The sequence below is a fragment of the Stegostoma tigrinum genome, chromosome 1 (assembly GCF_030684315.1).
Source record: "Stegostoma tigrinum isolate sSteTig4 chromosome 1, sSteTig4.hap1, whole genome shotgun sequence".
Classification (NCBI taxonomy): Eukaryota; Metazoa; Chordata; class Chondrichthyes; order Orectolobiformes; family Stegostomatidae; genus Stegostoma; species Stegostoma tigrinum.
The window spans coordinates 157,938,184-157,955,678 of NC_081354.1; the positions used below are offsets into that span (position 1 = coordinate 157,938,184).

The following is a 17,495-nucleotide window of genomic DNA, read 5'->3' on the forward strand; positions in this document are numbered from 1 at the left end:
GTGCCAGAAAATAATCAGGTTAGGCAGCATCTGTGCAGAGAAAAACTGATTCAAGTTAGCTATCTTAGTTTAGGATTAGGGCCCATAAATTTGGGCCAGAATATATATTTGCTGTGAGCTACAATAAATGGCTATACTATTTCTTTGTGATTTTTAGCAGATCTGTTCCATAACCCAGCTAGTGTTTAATCTATATCTTTCTATTTTGGTGGAGGAAAACAGGGATTTCCTCTCTCAAATGGAGGAGCAGTGGGTGGGATAGTAGTAACATCAATGGACCTGTAATCCAAAACTCTAGGCTAATGTTCCAGGGACATAGGTTCAAATTCCACCCTAGCAAATTATAAAATCTGAATTGCATTAAAGCCTGGAACAAAAAGTGAGCCTAACAACCATTATAAGATTCCATCTGGCTTACCAAAGTCCTTTTGGGAAGGAAATCTTCCATCCTTACATGGTCTGGTCTACTTGTGACTCCTTACCCAAAACAATAGGGTTGTCTCTTAACTCTTTTGGGCAATTATGGATGGGCGATAAATGACGACCTAGTCAGTAACACCCACATCCCAAAAAATTAAAAAGGGTTGTGAAGCTTAGAATATCAATAGCTCTTTGGGGCAGACAGTTTCAATCAATGAATATATTAAACTCAGATCAAACAATATTTTGGATACTAAGATATGTAGGAATTGTACCAGAATTATAGAGGAGGACGGTGATCGACCACAATCTTACTGTAGAATCGGATGGGCTAGAAGGTCACAAAAACAAAGTTGCTGGAAAAGCTTAGCAGGCCTGGCAACATCTACGAAGGGAAAAAACAGAATTAACGTTCCGGTCCGGTGACCCTTCCTCAGAACTCCGAGGTTGAGGTAGGGTCACCGGACCCGAAACGTTAACTCTGTTTTGTCCTTCACAGGCCTGCCAGGTTTTTCCAGCAAATTTGTTTTTGTTCCTGATTCAAAGCATCTGCCGTTGTTTGGGTTTTTATTAAGCTAGAAGGTCAAACAGCTTACTTTTGCTTCCATTTGACTTGTTTTTGTCTTATATCCAAGTAAATTGAATACAAGTTCAAAGGTTTCTGCACTAAAAGTAAGTCTCCTGTAGCAAATATGATTCTGAGAAAGAGGAACATAGGAAGTCAGAGTGTGAATAGGCCATTTGTTGTCCTAAACCTGCTCCACTATTCAGCTAGATCATAGCTGATCTGATCTTTTGTCGCACTATCTGCATATCTCTTGTTAAACTTTAATATCTAAGTGCATCTGGTAATGCATATGATGGAACTATGGAAAAGCAATTGAAAAGACAAGTTTTCCCTCTGTTACATTTTAAGATTATACATGCAATCATTTGTGCAATCATCCAGATTCTCAGAAGTACTCATTTATAGCAAACCAAGTCAAAGAGTCTGAGATAAAACTGTTATTAATATTGATATTGATAAGTAAATGTAACTAAACAGAGAAGAACAGTCAACACACATTTAAAAATATTAACAACTGCAATCACTCTGTCTCCAAAAAGAACAGCGATTATGTGATCCATCATGGAGGGAAAAGAAATAGAAAGCTGATTTAGGGAGGAATTCTGCCATCCAATCAAATCTGGTATACATGCTATTCTTGACACATTGTAAGGTGCCTATTTCTGAAATATCCTCTGGTATGGCCTAAGCAATGCAGTCAGTTGTAGCACCAGTGATGTCTACATTCCATGACAATAGAAAAAATCCTTAACTTAAAGCAAAATTAAAAACCTAAAACTTCTTATTAAGCAGTGGTTTGTTTTTCCAGCGCAAGGGAACTGTTCATCATTAAAAGGAGCCCATTACATTAATTTGTATCAAAGTTGTGTTTAGTTTTAACCTGGTAATGCAACTTCCTCACACTATTTATTCACAATAAATCTCAAGACAGCTTTCTGGTAATAGCTTATTTTTATTAGGGCCACTGATGGCGTCACAAATTTAGTCAGCAACCTAATACATTATCTGAAAAAAATCTAAATTTCTCTGAATTGTAGTTTTTAAGATTAATATTGAGTAAATTCAGAATTTGTACAACCGAGTTCAGAGTGGATAAACTGACATAACTTAAGTGTTTCAATCTGATACATGTGTAATTATCAAGCTCAAATTGCTATTGTCCCTATCAAGTAAAAGCAAAGTTTTCTTGCTCATCTCTGCATAGATCCCCAGATGGAAAACTACTGCTAAATACATAACTTAAACACTGCCTTAATGCAAGGTGTTATAAATTTAGGATTATTTCTGACTCCTTCTTGGGAATCATATAGTAAAGTCCCCAAAATTAACAAGTGCGTTTATGCAATTGATACATTTCATTTTTTTACTGACCTGGATGATTGGATATAGGAGGCTGGTAGGCAAGTTCATTATGCACTGTCCCTAGGGAAAAAAGTTTATACATAATTTTATACCTCAGAAATATACAACTTACTTAGTGAGCAGAAGTCATTTCTAGTTAAAGTCTGTTAAATAAGTTGTCTTCTTCATTTGGCATTACTTGTAGATGTTCCCATAATTTCTACAGATGAAAATAATTCCAACCAATAAATTAAACATTTTAAAAGCAACCCTGACTGGGTGCGATACAATTCACATGATAATGACTAGAAGCAGCAAGCTGGAATGGTCAGACAGATAAGGAAAATAATTCAAGCCCTTCAGCACTCAGCTGATGCTGAAATATTCTTCTTTCCAGTTTCCTCTTAAAGCACAGTGCTGCAATATCTCTCATGCTTTGTTTCTTCCAACATTTGAAGATGTTTTTTCCCCCAAATTCAATATCACAATTTCTTTAAATTTTGTCTTAAAAGTGAACTTTCAAGTTTTGCCACAGAATGGGAAATGCAATCATTTTCTATTTAGTTATTGCACGCTAGCTGTACAAGATATAAACCATAAGACATAGGATCAGAAATAGACCATTCAGCCCATCAGGTCTGCTCCAACATTGAACAAAACCATGCTATTCTGTTAACCTTCATCTCCACTTTCCTGCCTTTTCCCTATAATCCTTGCTTCCCTTACTGATTAAAAATGTTTACCTTATCTTTGAATATACTTAGCGACACAGCCTCAATAGCTCTCAACAGTAAAGAATACCATAGACTCACAACTTTAAGAAGAAATTTCTCCTAATCTCTGTTTTAGGTGAGCAATCTCTTAATTCTGAGATATGCACTCTGGTCCAGACTAACCCACAAGGTGAAACAATCCTTCCACATCAATCCTGTCAAGTTTTCTAAGCATCTTGTGTGTTTCAATATGATCATTTCTCACTCTTCTGAATGACAGTGGCTACAGGCCTAACCTACGCACTCAATCTCTCTTCACAAACAGTCCCGCCACACCTGGTCTTAGCCAATGCCTGTATATCGTTCCTCGTATAAGGGGCCTGAAAGTGGTTACAATATTCCAGCTGTGGCCTCACTAGCGCCTTGTAAAGTTTAAACAAAACCTCACTATATTTATACTCCATTCCCTTTGAAATAAACACGTTTTGCCATTCCAGAAAGTAGAGTAGTAGGCAAGTGAAACATACTATCATGCCATCACATTTAAATTCTTATATGCTGTAATTGATTGATCTTTTACTCAACTTTTCAGCATATACCATGAACATATGACATGCATGAAATTTAACAAAGGACGATAAGCAAATGCAGGAATAGAGCATGCTATGCAAGTGTCATAATCTTTCGTGCAATTTTTTCCCCCGCTGAGCATTCTCAAATATTTGACAAACATTATTGCCTCTGCCTCTCCCATTTCTTACACCATTATGGATGATCATTCCTAACAAAATAAGTAAATTGCAAGGGACAGTACTGACACTCAAATATACACCTCCAAATCCCAATTAGGGGTTACCATCAACTGATCATTCAACAACGGAGAAAGTCAGAAGCAATCACAATCGACACTTGAAACTGGCCTAGTGCTAATTACCAGCTGGAATCAGTGGGATATTCCCTGGTCCGCCTCGACAAAATCAATTGTTATCCCTCTTCCTACTGCCATATTTTGAAAACATTTGAGCTAGCAGTGAAGAGAGTGGACCTGAAGTAGTCCTAGTCTACATTCTTATACAATATTTTGTGGTGAATCTAATCTGAACTACTACTTTTCAGTAACTGAAATTGCAGCGCTTACAAAAGAAGAATGCACAGCCATTTATCCTGCCACATAACTTTAAACCATGTGCAAAAGGAACTGTTAACTGTTCTCCCGATTTGCTTTTGTCTATACTTGAGTGATTATGGGTGTGTAACTCCACCTATCAGTTAAACAAAATAAATCGTCCTAGGAGATTGGGTGGCACACTATACTTCTCACATTTGGGTAAAAAACAAACACAGAAGATAGAAGCTATTGAAAACAGAAGGCTGCAGAGCCTGCTGCACCACTGAAGATGGTTATCACCAAATCTCCACCCAAACACCATATTGTTTGCTCTCTCAATATCCCATGACAGCTTCAGCCTCTAGAAATCTATTTCTTTTTAAAATAAATTCAGGAATTTGGTATGTGGTGGACTTCTCGTCTCAGCCTGTCTGTCTGGTCAAGTCTACCTTGTATCATGCATCTGTAAGCCTTTGTTCTCAAAGCCCCACCTTCCAAGCCAGAAGGGATGTCATTCTTACATCAAATCGGTCTAGACCTGTCATAATCATACAGGTTTCAATATGTTCTCTCCTAATCTTCTGAAGGTCGGTGAATATGGGTAGTGTCAACACTCCACGCGACAAACCTACCATCCCAGACATCAATTCGGTGAACCAAAGCTGGACATCTTCTATGGGAAGTGCATCTTTTCTTCGATTGAATACTACACACTCCTTCAGGTGTGGTTATACCTAGGCTCTGTATATCTGCAACAAGTCATCCTCGCTCCAGTATTCTCATGCCTTTGCAATGAGGGTCAGCATATCATTTGCTTTCCTCAAATGTTTGTTGAACCTTTCCTTGCTTGCTTTCAATGATCATTGTACAAAGACACTCTGATCGCTTTGTGCATCAACATTTTCTAGCTAACAAAATTTAAGTAACACTCTGCCAAGCTATTTCACCTGCTCAAGTGGACAGCTTCATTTTTTATCTACACGCTGCGGCACCTGCCATGAATTTAATCACTAATTCAACCCGATTAAATCACCTTGAAGCCTCTTCCTCCTCACCACTCACAATTCCTCCTATATGTATTTGACTCTTAAGAATCTGCTTAACACGTAAATGATTCTTAACTACCCTTGGTGTAATATATGATTGGCCTATCCATTGATGGCTACAACCTATGAACGATTTTTTCCAAAATCTGGGGTGAACCTGGTCCTAGGTGGAATTTGTTTGAACAGCCTTCTGTCAGTTTCCCGCACATAATACAAACTTGGAAATTCTCAAAAAAAAACTGCAACTTGTTTTGACACAAGACACTCATTCTTATTGCGGCTATGGGATAAAGCAAGAGATTATACATATATATAGCTCATATATATCTATACGCCTCATGCTGTGCACGTTACCCGTCCCCTTTAAAGCTTCAAAGAAATAACCATCTATCAAAATGGTAAACTTTGTCACCCTTTGTACATGAAATTTTTCAGCATCTGGAGTGCTCATTGGATCACGTCTGTACGTAAACACCATCTGTGAAGGCTAGAAGGCATTTCAAAAGCAACTCTATGCTCATTGATTATCTTTCTGAAATTGTTAAATTATTTTCACAACTTTACACTTACTGCAATGAAGTGGTTTAAGGCAAAATTGAAAATTTAGACAAAAGAAAGTGTAACAAATTCAAAGAATTTGTTAATAGTAGAAATGTTACAACTAACACAAATGGATATAAAAGCCCAAAATATTTGATCAAGACAGTTTTTGAGAAGTTGAAATGAAGAATTGAGATGCATTCAGCGCATTATTAAAGCCAACATTATGTATAGATCATTCCTTATAGCCATTGTTCATAAAATTGAACTCAAATTCAAAGCTGTGGTGACAGATATTACATGATATTCTGAATAGATTATAGTGTAATTTCTTTTAAAAACTCTCAATCACGTAACATCTACAGGGAGATGCAAAACTAAGCACAATTGCTTGGGTGATACAAGTCCTGCATCAAGACTTACAGTAGTGGCCAGCATGATGTATAGGGGTGTGGTGCTGAAGATGTCCATTCTGGTGGTGAGGCATGTTAGGGGTAAATGCTGCTGTTCTGCTTCCAGTCCAAGTTGTAGTGCTATCTGTTAGGTTACAAATTGGGAACATATGGTTGTATATGTCAATTTTTATAACAAGTAAATCAGATATCTTTAACAAATAAAAATAATTAATTAATCTCATCTCCAAAACTGCAAATAATGGAAAAAAGCAACGTACTATCACAATGCCTAAGCAGTTAAATGCTTGAAGAAGCCTAACTTTAAATGATCAATGTCTTGCAATTTTTGAAATCACATACCAAGAATCCTAAACACAGACCTAAAAAGCTGAATTACAGCTTTACCTGTTCGTAGCAAATACAAACATAAGCATTTTCAAATGTAAAGTTGCCAACCCCTCCTGTCACATCACGATAAGCCTACATCAATAACTCAAAAAACCTTTTTGCACATTTTCAACAGAACACCGAAGTGACAACCAGAAGCTGGTCACAAACTGACATTATTTTTACTATTATGGCATTTCATAGCATCAGGCCATTTAGTCCGAATGGTTCAAACTAGTTATCCTTCAGCAAAATTCCTAAGGACGAAAATATCAACAGTTACGCAATAACGCAAACAGACAACCCTCTATTCAAAGAGCTTCCTCCATGGAATCCACAGATGCACAAGATGTCAGAGGAGAACTTTGTTTTAAAAGTCAACAGATACAGTTAGTCAATTTAAAACAAAGCTTATCAAAGGCCAATTTCAACATTTACTGAAATAACTCACTATTCAAGTTTCTCAACCTTGTTTCACTGTCTATTTAAGACGTCAGTTTCACATTGTTACACCAAATGTTTATCATGCAGTAAGATTCAAATACCAAAAGGTGATTGTTATTAGCTAAATTTATTGGACACTGAAATCAATGCAACAGTACAATAAGTGGTCAGAAAATGTCAAACCATCAAAACAGAAACTTTTACTGTCACCTGTTTTTCAAATATAACTAATAAAATTATTTTAATTTTAATAATAATATTAGAAATACCAGAGCTAAAAGATGTGTAACTGCACTTTGCATTTAGTCAGTATACAAACTGTATAGGAAATTATCAGGCTAAAGGTCAACTATTTCAAACGCACACTTTTAAAACTGTAAATTTCTAATGAATTGTTTTTATACTTGTACAAGTATCATTCAAAACTTGTAGAACAAAAAGTGTAAATTGAAAAGGAAGAAAATAACATGCCATCAGATGCAGTAAAATCTGTTTCATAAAATGGAATCCTCCGCAATAACTTTACATTTTAAAAAATGTTTATTATAAAGTGTAACGGTCTATTTTAAGAGGTATAGAGTGAAGAATTACTTTGATTGTTTTATTTTGTGGACCCAATTTTGAGATGGAATTGCAACTCTTCAAAAAGTATCCATAACAGTATTTTAGTGGTGAACATCTCAAAAGCAAAAAGAAATAGTAACTAATTATTTCCACATATGGAATCTGCCCAAATGGCTAAGGCTTTGAGTAATAAGTAGCATAAGATGTCATGATTAAACTGAACATTACATTTTCCCTCACTTGCATACACTGTTTACACTGCAAAGCTTTTCAAAGAATCCGCAGAGTGTGGAAACAGGCTCTTCAGCCCAACGAGTCCACAATGACCGTCAGAGCATCCCATTCAGACCCATTCCCCAAACCCACTTAATCTACACATCCCTGAACACTTTGGGCAATTTAGCATGGCCAATCCACCTAGCCTGCACATCTTTGGACTACGGGAAGAAACTGGAGCACCCGGAGGAAACCCACAGACACAGGGAGAATGTGCAAACTCCACACAGACATTTGTCAGAGGGTGAATCAAGCCCAGGTCCCTGGAGCTGAGGCAGCAGTGCTAACCACTGTGCCACAGTGTCACTCAAATCTTGCTTCAAAACACTCCAGTCAGGTTACAAAAATGTACAAGCGTAAGTAAACGTTAGAACTTGCAAGAAAAATTTCCTATCAGGCAAGAGATGGAGAGAATGGGTGAATTTCCAAATTAGTAAAATACAAGTCTGTGTTGCTATTATTGCAAATGCCATGTCAACTGAGATTCTTTTAAATTAACCTGTCTTCTACTCTGTGGCAGCTGGGACTTGAAATCAGGCCTCCGAGCTCAAAGCTGGGGATGCAATCACTGTGCCATAACAGCCCTCATATCAACTGAATAAGTGTATGTGCATGCTCTAGTTATGATTAAAAACAGTTGAAACTAACTAGAGAAAGATTAGGATATATTTAAGAACCCCTTTCCACATAGGAGGGGATGACCTGGGGGTAGGAAAAGTGCCCTGCCATTATGGTGCTGTGGGTATTGTGGATAAAACTATGTGGAAGACAGACCGGCTTGTGCTTCTTCCTTCCCAAATGGGTGTTTTCCAATTAATGGGTGTGGAGAATGTGTGGGTGGTAAAGATCTGGAGATTCCTACAGCCAAGTCACATTAGCTGTGCAGTCAAAGTGACCACAGCAACAAGGTCCCAGGTCTGGATTAAGCATTTTCCAAATAAATAATCTCAATATCAATCATCCATGTCAATACTTAGCAACCAGATTACAGCACCTAAACAAAGATGCCAGTCAATCAATTAGCATTCTCTTAGATCAGGCACAACACAGCAATGTACAGTTGTTCTGTGCTCTTGTCAATCCAAAGCTCCAGGAGCAAAAGGCTACCGAGAACATGGCAGCTGTGTATTACCCCAACAATCTGCAGAAAACTAAACATACTCTCAGCTCATTAGCCATGCAAGTTTTAACACAATAAGCGCAAAATTAGCAATTTCTTTGTTGAATACTCTGGAGATATTTCTAAGATCTGTACAAATTATAGCTCTAGCAGTTCTTCTGCCTCCAATGAGGCTAGTTTAATCCAAGATTATAAAATGCTGGCTCACAAAAGTTTTGATATGTAGAAGTCAGGAATCCCTAGCACAGGCAATCCAAGCACGTCTTGAACTCCACCTTTTCTTTGCCTTTGCTTCCCCCTCTCCCCCCACCCACCCCCACCCCTCCCAGATGCATGGTCTTGAATCAGCAGTGCAAAGTTCTTCAATTTTTCAGAGACATTCAAGCATAACCAATTACTCTACATGAGTTACTCATACGTATATCCGGTGTCCTGCAATAATGAATTTTATTTGCATAGACACTTGTTAATACACTTTCAGAACTTAAGAGTCTTTTAAAATATTTTCCTGTTGTCAAGACAACAGAGCCAAACTTTCAAGTTGTGGCAAGTTAAAGTGGGATAGATGCTTTCGCAGTGCAACAATGACGGAATGCGTTCAGACATTTTAATTAATTAACAATTTTTGGATGTATTAGGGGATTTGCAAGTGCAGCAACATACAGAAAGACAAAGACAACTTTTTGTTAAAAATCAAGAAAGGGAACCATTTTGTCCTTTTTTCTGTAAGCTCACCCTGCAGATGTGATGTCACATTCTGCATGTAAGAACCCTTCTTCCAACAAAAAATTATTACAGATGGAAGATAAAAATTGTCTCTAGGTGACTCATACCATTTCATTTTGTTCAATTAATTTTTTGTTTTTTGAAGGATTTTGTCTCACTGTGGTCAAGTTCTATTTCTGAAGATTTGTTGGAGGGACCAGGCTCCACAGTCTCTTCACCCTGTGAAGTTCCTGACTCCATCTGGTTAGCCCGTAAATGTAAGAGAAGGCCCTGAAGGGTCTGTCCTATCAGTTGCAGGGGAGTACGGAGAGAGTCAATGGAGCCACACAAGTTCTCCATGTGCTCATTCATGTCTTGGCGAAGTCCGTGAATTCCCTCTTCAATCCTTTGGAAACCATCGATCAACATGGCATTGTGACATTCCTCGATTTTAAACAAGGTTTCTTCAGGGACCCAAGTTGAAGATCTCCATCTATTTGGCCCGTTATCTGGATCATCCCCTGGAAAACCTGGATGAATAATTTCCTGGGGTTCCCCATAATCATCATCCTCATCATCATCTTCAATGGTCACAAGGTTCGACTCCGCCATGGTATCTATGAGAAAAACAGGTGAAGGGGGAATCTCAGCATATATTGATTATCCAGGAGGACAAGTACATTCACACTGAAGGATTGTAAGAAGTGTAACAAGGATGGTTCCAGGCCAAATGGAAGAGGCAAAGGAAGCTCATCCTGTTAATACTGGGGCAAAACCTGTTCTGGGTGAGATGTGATGGGATGGGGATGGGAAAAAATGAGGTATCATGTTAAAATCATGGAGCTTTGGGTGAAATGCTTTGACAGAATTGGTAGAAGAAAATCAGGTGTTGCTGAAAGCTAAAGTAACCACAAGCTAAATGTGCCTTAAAGCTGAGACTTTTCGTTGTGAGAGCTGGTTGCAGTCTGCAAGTACATATTGATTAACTTGAAGTAAACTTAAAGGAAATGGGCCCAATTCCTGATTTGTAAAGTTTAAAGGAAGGTGGAAGTAGCACCAATAACAAAAGAGACAGTGATTTTCATGGATTTAAAAGCTAAATCAATCTGAACGGGACGACTGACACAGGTATGATGTGCAGACACATCAGCGGTGCTTCTTGCTAAAAGCTTTAGGAGACTCAGGATCTCGAGAATGAACCCTGCTTCCTCCATATCCCTTCTCCAACTACATCCTTGTAGAACAACAGATTGAATGCAGGTTGAGCCACCGTTATTTCCTCTCAGATATATCTTGGGTAAAGAGAAGAGTGCATTCATTTTCTCCAAAAATTGACCACCATAATTTTGATATTTGCCACCTAGGGGATAGTATTTGGTTTTCTCCTTCCCGTAAAGCTCCTCCTCATGGTGCTGCACTTCTACAATCAGGCCACCCAACTTGTCTTCTCTGAAGTTTTGTTTTGCTGCATTTACTGGAAGTTTCCTGTGCCGTTAAATATGTGCAATTTTCTCAGTCGCAAAGTGTAAACAAACTGAAGCAGCGCATTGTAACCATGCATTTCGAATCAGCCAGTCGCATTTCCTGTGAAAATCACAAATTTGGTGCAACTTGTGTAAAGAAATTCCAGAATGCCCCAAATCACAACTGCAACTTAATGCAATGGGAGGTGCAACATAATGAATGGAATTGGGCCACATTCTCTGTTGTACAGAAAAAGCCAAATATACTCAGTGTTTGTAACAGCTTTGCTCGCTCCTTTACATCCATTCCACACTTTGAATATTTTATTACTAACAAAAATCACAATATTCTTTCGTCTCTGTACTTCTCTTGTTCCAAACCAAAATGACTGGAAATTCACACAAAAAAGTCTGATGCTTATCTATTAAGATTCAGAACAATACAAGTTTCTTGGTTATAAAGCAACTTAAACAGTACTAGGGTTAGCTGTTAATATTGGAAAGGTAAATTCAAGCTACGAGCTATTACACAGAATCAAAAGCATAGAAACAGGTTATTCAGCTGACATGTTTCTATTCCACCTCTTATTACTTCTCACTTGCATGTATTTCTTTTCCCTAATTCATACATCAAGCCTCCTCTTAATCAAGCAAATACTATCTGCTTCAACCTATCCAATGTGGTAGCAAGGCCCACACGCTTACTACACTCTATTTAGTTAAATCACTCCTAAATTCTATGTCTGATTGTCAAATGGCTATTGTACACTAATGCACCCAATTATGAACACATTTCAATTTACAAATAGGATTCAAAGTGTACTGCTTTTAAAATAAGTCGCTTTGAATCTAAAATAATACGTGAATCTTTGTAACAAGAAATTTTGAAATTAAGTCTAAATAAATAAACAGGTCCAACAGTGAAAATAATTGTGGTAATAAAATGTGAGGCTGGATGAACACAGCAGGCCAAGCAGCATCTCAGGAGCACAAAAGCTGACGTCTGATGAAGGGTCTAGGCCCGAAACGTCAGCTTTTGTGCTCCTGAGATGCTGCTTGGCCTGCTGTGTTCATCCAGCCTCACATTTTATTATCTTGGAATTCTCCAGCATCTGCAGTTCCCATTATCTCTGATAATTGTGGTAATGTCTAGTTAACTACCAACAACCTAAAATTATAAACAGGGCACGTGTATGCACACAGACACATGTAATACATGTGGTCTGCAACCTGGTCAACATGATTCCTATGTGGTGGAATGCATCCTAATATGCACAGTTTGGACTGGATCAGTCAAACAAACATTCAGCATCAAGTAAATTATAAATTGTGGGATGTATGACCAACAACTTAATAGAGGTACATAAACACTCAGAATAATGATACTCAAATAAAACTTAAACACTATTTCCTTACTGTGGTGGTAGGTTGCTGGTTGTGCTGGAAAGCCATTCTGTTGTGTTGCTTGCTGAGGCCCAGATGCAATCTGTACTAATCCGTCACTGTGATTCACGAGCAACATGTTGCTTGGCTGACCTGAGAAAAATAAAATGCAAGACAAAATTCGTTCTGAAGGATTTAGCTCAACAAATCTGAAACACTGACTGAGAACAACAGATAAAAATTAGCAATGCAACTTCAGGTGAAGCCCAAGTCCTGTATCTACTTAATTGATTATTTCAGATCAGATACAACTCAAATTACCATTTTTCCAATAGTTTCTCTCCGTCCAAACCCTGCCAGTTCTGCGCACAATTATTTACATGACTCACAGACAACAGGTATTATCATCAGACTCACTTAACTGCTAGACAAAAGCCGAAGGTAGAATTAAGAGCCAGGACGGACCATTGCAACACTAGTTACACGTCTTTATGATATACATTTTGCAGATTATGCACAGCTGTAATCTTACATCAAGTTTTAAAAAAATCCTTCCGTCAGCCCCAAGGGGTTGGTGACCTCAGTTGTCAGGGGATCTATGTCAATGCAGAACGCACTCTGTCCCATACAATAAACAAAAATGGCACAGTGGCTCAGTGGTTAGCACCGCTGCCTCACAGCACAAGGGATCCGATTTGATTCCAGCCTCAGATGACTGTCTGCATAGGGTCTGCACAGTGGACTGGAGGAACCGGAGCACCGGGAGGAAACTCCTGCACAGGGACAAAGATGTGCAGGTTAATTGGATTGCCCATAGCGTCCACCGTCCAGGGATGTGCAGGTTAGTTGGATTAACCATGGGAAATGCAGGGTTACACAGATAGGGTAGAGGAATGGGCCTGGGTGAGCTGCTGTTCTGAGGCTCAGTGTGGATTCGATGGGCTGAATGGGTTGCTTCCACACAGTAGAGATTCTATGATTCTATGCAAGGCAGACATTTGAAGCAATATAAAAGGACATATTCCATGCAACTGAACCTGAAGGCTCACCCAGACCCCCTTATATAATCCAAATTGTTCAGGCCTGATTTTTTTTATCCTGCTGAAAATCAGATCAAGAGATGTATAGGGATATATCACTGAAATTGATTTGTGTTTGGAAAATTTCACATCTTTCTCAAGGGAAATCATTTTCTCCCTAATTGTCAGCTAAACTAAGCAAGGAATTATGCATTTCGGCCAACATCGCAGTCTCCTAAATCACAATCCCTGGAAATGGCCTACCCCATTGGCAGATCAGACATACCAGAAATAGCAGCGATAGTCAGGAGGGACTGGTCCTGGGAATCACCAGCAGTGATCTGATGCCATGTTGTAATTGGGTCCGGAGTCAAAGATGGCAAAAAAAGTATTATCACCAACTGCTCCATCAATTGATGGATCAGTAACAGATCACGTTGAATACAAATAGGACAAACCAAGAGTAGCGATGGCTTAAAACGGGGTGCTTCAATGCCAATCATCAAGAATGATCCCATTACAGAAATACAGGCCAAGCTCTAAAGGAAATAGCTACTGACGAGGCCTGTATGACGTGGTGAGAACATAAAAGAAAAAATCTGAATAGGCTGTTCCTCACCAATCTGTTGCAGTCAGATAGCGTTTCTAAAAAACATCACTAAACAATCCTTGCAGAAACCATGAGAACACACTATCTTGTGTGCACCATCAAGTTAAATGGAAGTGATTCACAACCAATGCTACACTTCAAAACAAAGCATCCATGAGTTGCTACATCCATTAACAGCATAATAACTGTGTACCATCAAAATGCATAATGCGTTAGCCCATCGTAGCTCTTAAAACCAAGGAAAGAATGGCTGCAACACAGGAGGCCATTCTTTATTTAGAGCTAATTTCCTGACTTTTCCCCATATCCCTACACACTGCATTAATAAGCATTATAGAACAACATGCAGACTGTAGGTATACATACATCAAGTGTACTTCAGTGTTCAAGCAGGAGGCTCACCAAGATCTTCAATGTCAACTAGGAATGGGCCTCAAACATTGGCCTTGCCAGTGCTGTTTATACTACATGAAACAATTAAGAAAAATAACAACGTGCTCTGTTCGGGTTCAGTCAGTCACCCATCTCCAGGCCTCACTGCAGATTTCTCCCAAGCACAGGAATAAAAAAAAGCTGAAGTCCTACAGATCGAGAATAGTGACCTCCTCTGATGTCAAAACACCATTTGACCAAGTATCATATCAAAGAATCCTTGTAATAGTAGAGTCATTGGGAAGCCAGGGGAAAACACTCGACTTGCTGCACTCTGATCTAACACACAGGATAACAGTTGCGGTTGATTTGATTTGATTTGATTTATTGTAGTCACATATAACTAAGTACAGCAAAAAGGTTTGTTTGCAGGCAGTATAAGCAGATTATAGTAAGCAAAGACATACAGACCATAGGGTAATTGGAAGCTCATTGGACATCAATGCAGGAGTTCCTCAGGGCAAAGCCCCATGGTCAACCAACTCGGATGTTTCACAGTAAGGGGAAAGTCACTGATTCATCAGAAGTGGCGATGCTTACCAAGGATTGCAGAGGTCAGTTTCATTCATAATTTCTCAAATATTGAAACAGTTCTTTTCAAAATGCAGCATGATTTCAAGAAAGGTCAGATTTCTATCGATAAAGAACAAGTAATGCTTGTGTCTTCCAACTGTCAACCAATGATATCTACCTCAAGAGTGAAACCATTCTTGTTTGACAATGAGTCACCAAATGCCACCACCAAAAGGATAGGAGGTCATCATCTACCATTAAAGTAATGGACTGAACCATAAATTTTGGAGATGTGACAACTGGCATTTGGATATCCTGTGGTGTGACTTAATTCCTGTCTCCCCAAAAGCCTATCTATCTAGTACAGGGCATAAAGAAGAAATATGAAGGAATATTCTCCAATTAGGAAGACAGGAGGAGGAGAAGGTGCTTCTTCCCATTAAGTCCATTCCACCATCCAACATGATCATGGACAACCATTCACGTCAAAGCAACTCTCTCACACCATAGCTTTTGAACCCAGATATGAGGACAGTGTGAGAAAAGATGAAAGGCTCCCAAACTGAGGACCACTTTGCAAAACACCGACATTTTTGTCCCTAAAGATGACCTTGAGCTTCCAGTTGCCAGCCGGTTCAACACACTGTTTCCAGGCCAACATTTCTGCCTTGGGCCTGCTGCAGCATTCCACTGAGGCTCAAGTGCAAGTTTGAAGATCAGCATCTCATTTTCTGCCTGGGGACCCTGCACTGTGCAGGACTCAATACTGAACTTAATAATTTTAGAACCTGAACACCTGGTTTAATGTCCTTTACCCATTCTAACACCCGGGCCCTGTCGTGACAAGGGCGACATTGACGTCACTAGACTTCAAACAATAACTGTTTTCTCTCTATAGATTCTGCCACACCCGCTGAGTTTCTCCAACAATTTGTTTTTGTTTCATATCTGCAGCATCTGCAATTATCTATTTGTTTAAGAAAGACTCTCTGCTGTGATGAAATAGTGCACTTGACCAGAAATTTCAAGTCCTACCTCTGAGCACAACAGTCCCCATCTTTGTACTTTACATGAAACACTTGCCTGATGAGAGATCATAACATGATGAGTTCAATGTAACATCTGGAAGTGAAAACCTTGAATCAGCTACTAACTAGAGTTTTACATTTAGTTAAGGCCAACTTTTCACAGGATGAGACAGACTGTTCACAGAAAACTGGGAAAATACGCGAATGGGTAAAACAACCGAGGAACTGTGGAGGGATGTCTAAAGAAGGGGTTAACACATTACTAAACTAGTTTACAGCCCCAAGAAGCTTCATTTCACAGAAAGAAAAATCCACAGATAATAAAAGAGATGTGACAGCAATGAAAGAGCTCACTAAAATGCAAAAACACAGCACAGATCCTGCCGCATGGGACAAGTACAAAGACCAGTAAAGGGCCACAAAGCAGTTTACTAGGGCTACTAAAAAAGGTGATAAACGGAAACTTGCCAGGGACATGAAAATCAACAAGATATTTTATAGTGACATAAAGCACCCAGGACCAATAAGACACTTAACTTAGGTAAAAGCAAATGGAATTGAAAGTAAATTGCTAACATGGCTAGAAAACTGGTTGAATGGCAGGCAACAGAAACTAGTAATAATAGGTGGGTAGTCAAACTGGCAGAATGTGACCAGTGGTGCCCCACAAAGATGTCTGTTATAGCCTCAATAATTCACATTACTAACATCTTGAAAACTGCATAAAAAGACATGTATCCAAATACACCTGCTTTCAACAGAGCTGACAAATTTTCTACTATTTAAACTCACAGATAACACCCATTCTGAATCTTGATCACTCCTCAATTACCACGAGCACCCGCACTTGATATTTTGCTCTGGGTATCCTCACCATCCATTCTATTTCCTCTTCCCTACTTTTCATCAAAGCATCCTCCTAAGTATTTTTTCAGTTCCATTCAATCATGAAGAATTCATATTAAACTTCAAACATTAACTGTTTAGCTTTCCACAGATGCTGACAGACCTAGTTTCTCCAGTATGATGTTTTAATTCCCTATTCCTATTTTCCTTGCAACGAACAGAATCATTCAACTCACTGCCTTAATCACTTGCTAAATCTGCATGCTAACATCCTGTGATTCAACACATGATCCTCCGACACTTCCACCATCTGCGATCCAACCCCACCACCAAATACATTTTTCCCTTCCCACCCTTAACTGCTTTCCGGAGGGAGCACTCTCTCCGTGACTCCCTTGTCCGCTCCATAATCCCCTCCAGCCCCACCATACCTGGCACTTTTCCCTGCAACTGCAGCAAATACTACACCTGCCCCTGTACCTCACCCAGGCCCCAAGACGACTTTCCACATCAAGCAGATATTCACCTGCATATTCCTTAGATGACATGTCCATCCTGGGCCTCCTCCACAATG

At 39.0% G+C, this 17,495-nt stretch overlaps 1 protein-coding gene across 2 annotated transcripts in view; it reads right to left on the reverse strand.

Moving 5' to 3' along the window:
* LOC125451037 (mothers against decapentaplegic homolog 4) overlaps nt 1-17,495 on the reverse strand; it is a 100,078-nt gene that overhangs the window by 35,393 nt on the left and 47,190 nt on the right. For both annotated transcript variants that reach the window (XM_048527713.2, XM_048527722.2), the window contains exons 6-8: nt 12,507-12,626; nt 6,160-6,273; nt 2,360-2,410 (exon numbers count right to left, since the gene is read on the reverse strand). In XM_048527713.2, the coding sequence (XP_048383670.1) occupies nt 2,360-2,410; nt 6,160-6,273; nt 12,507-12,626 (285 nt within the window). The remainder of the gene's footprint in view (nt 1-2,359; nt 2,411-6,159; nt 6,274-12,506; nt 12,627-17,495) is intronic.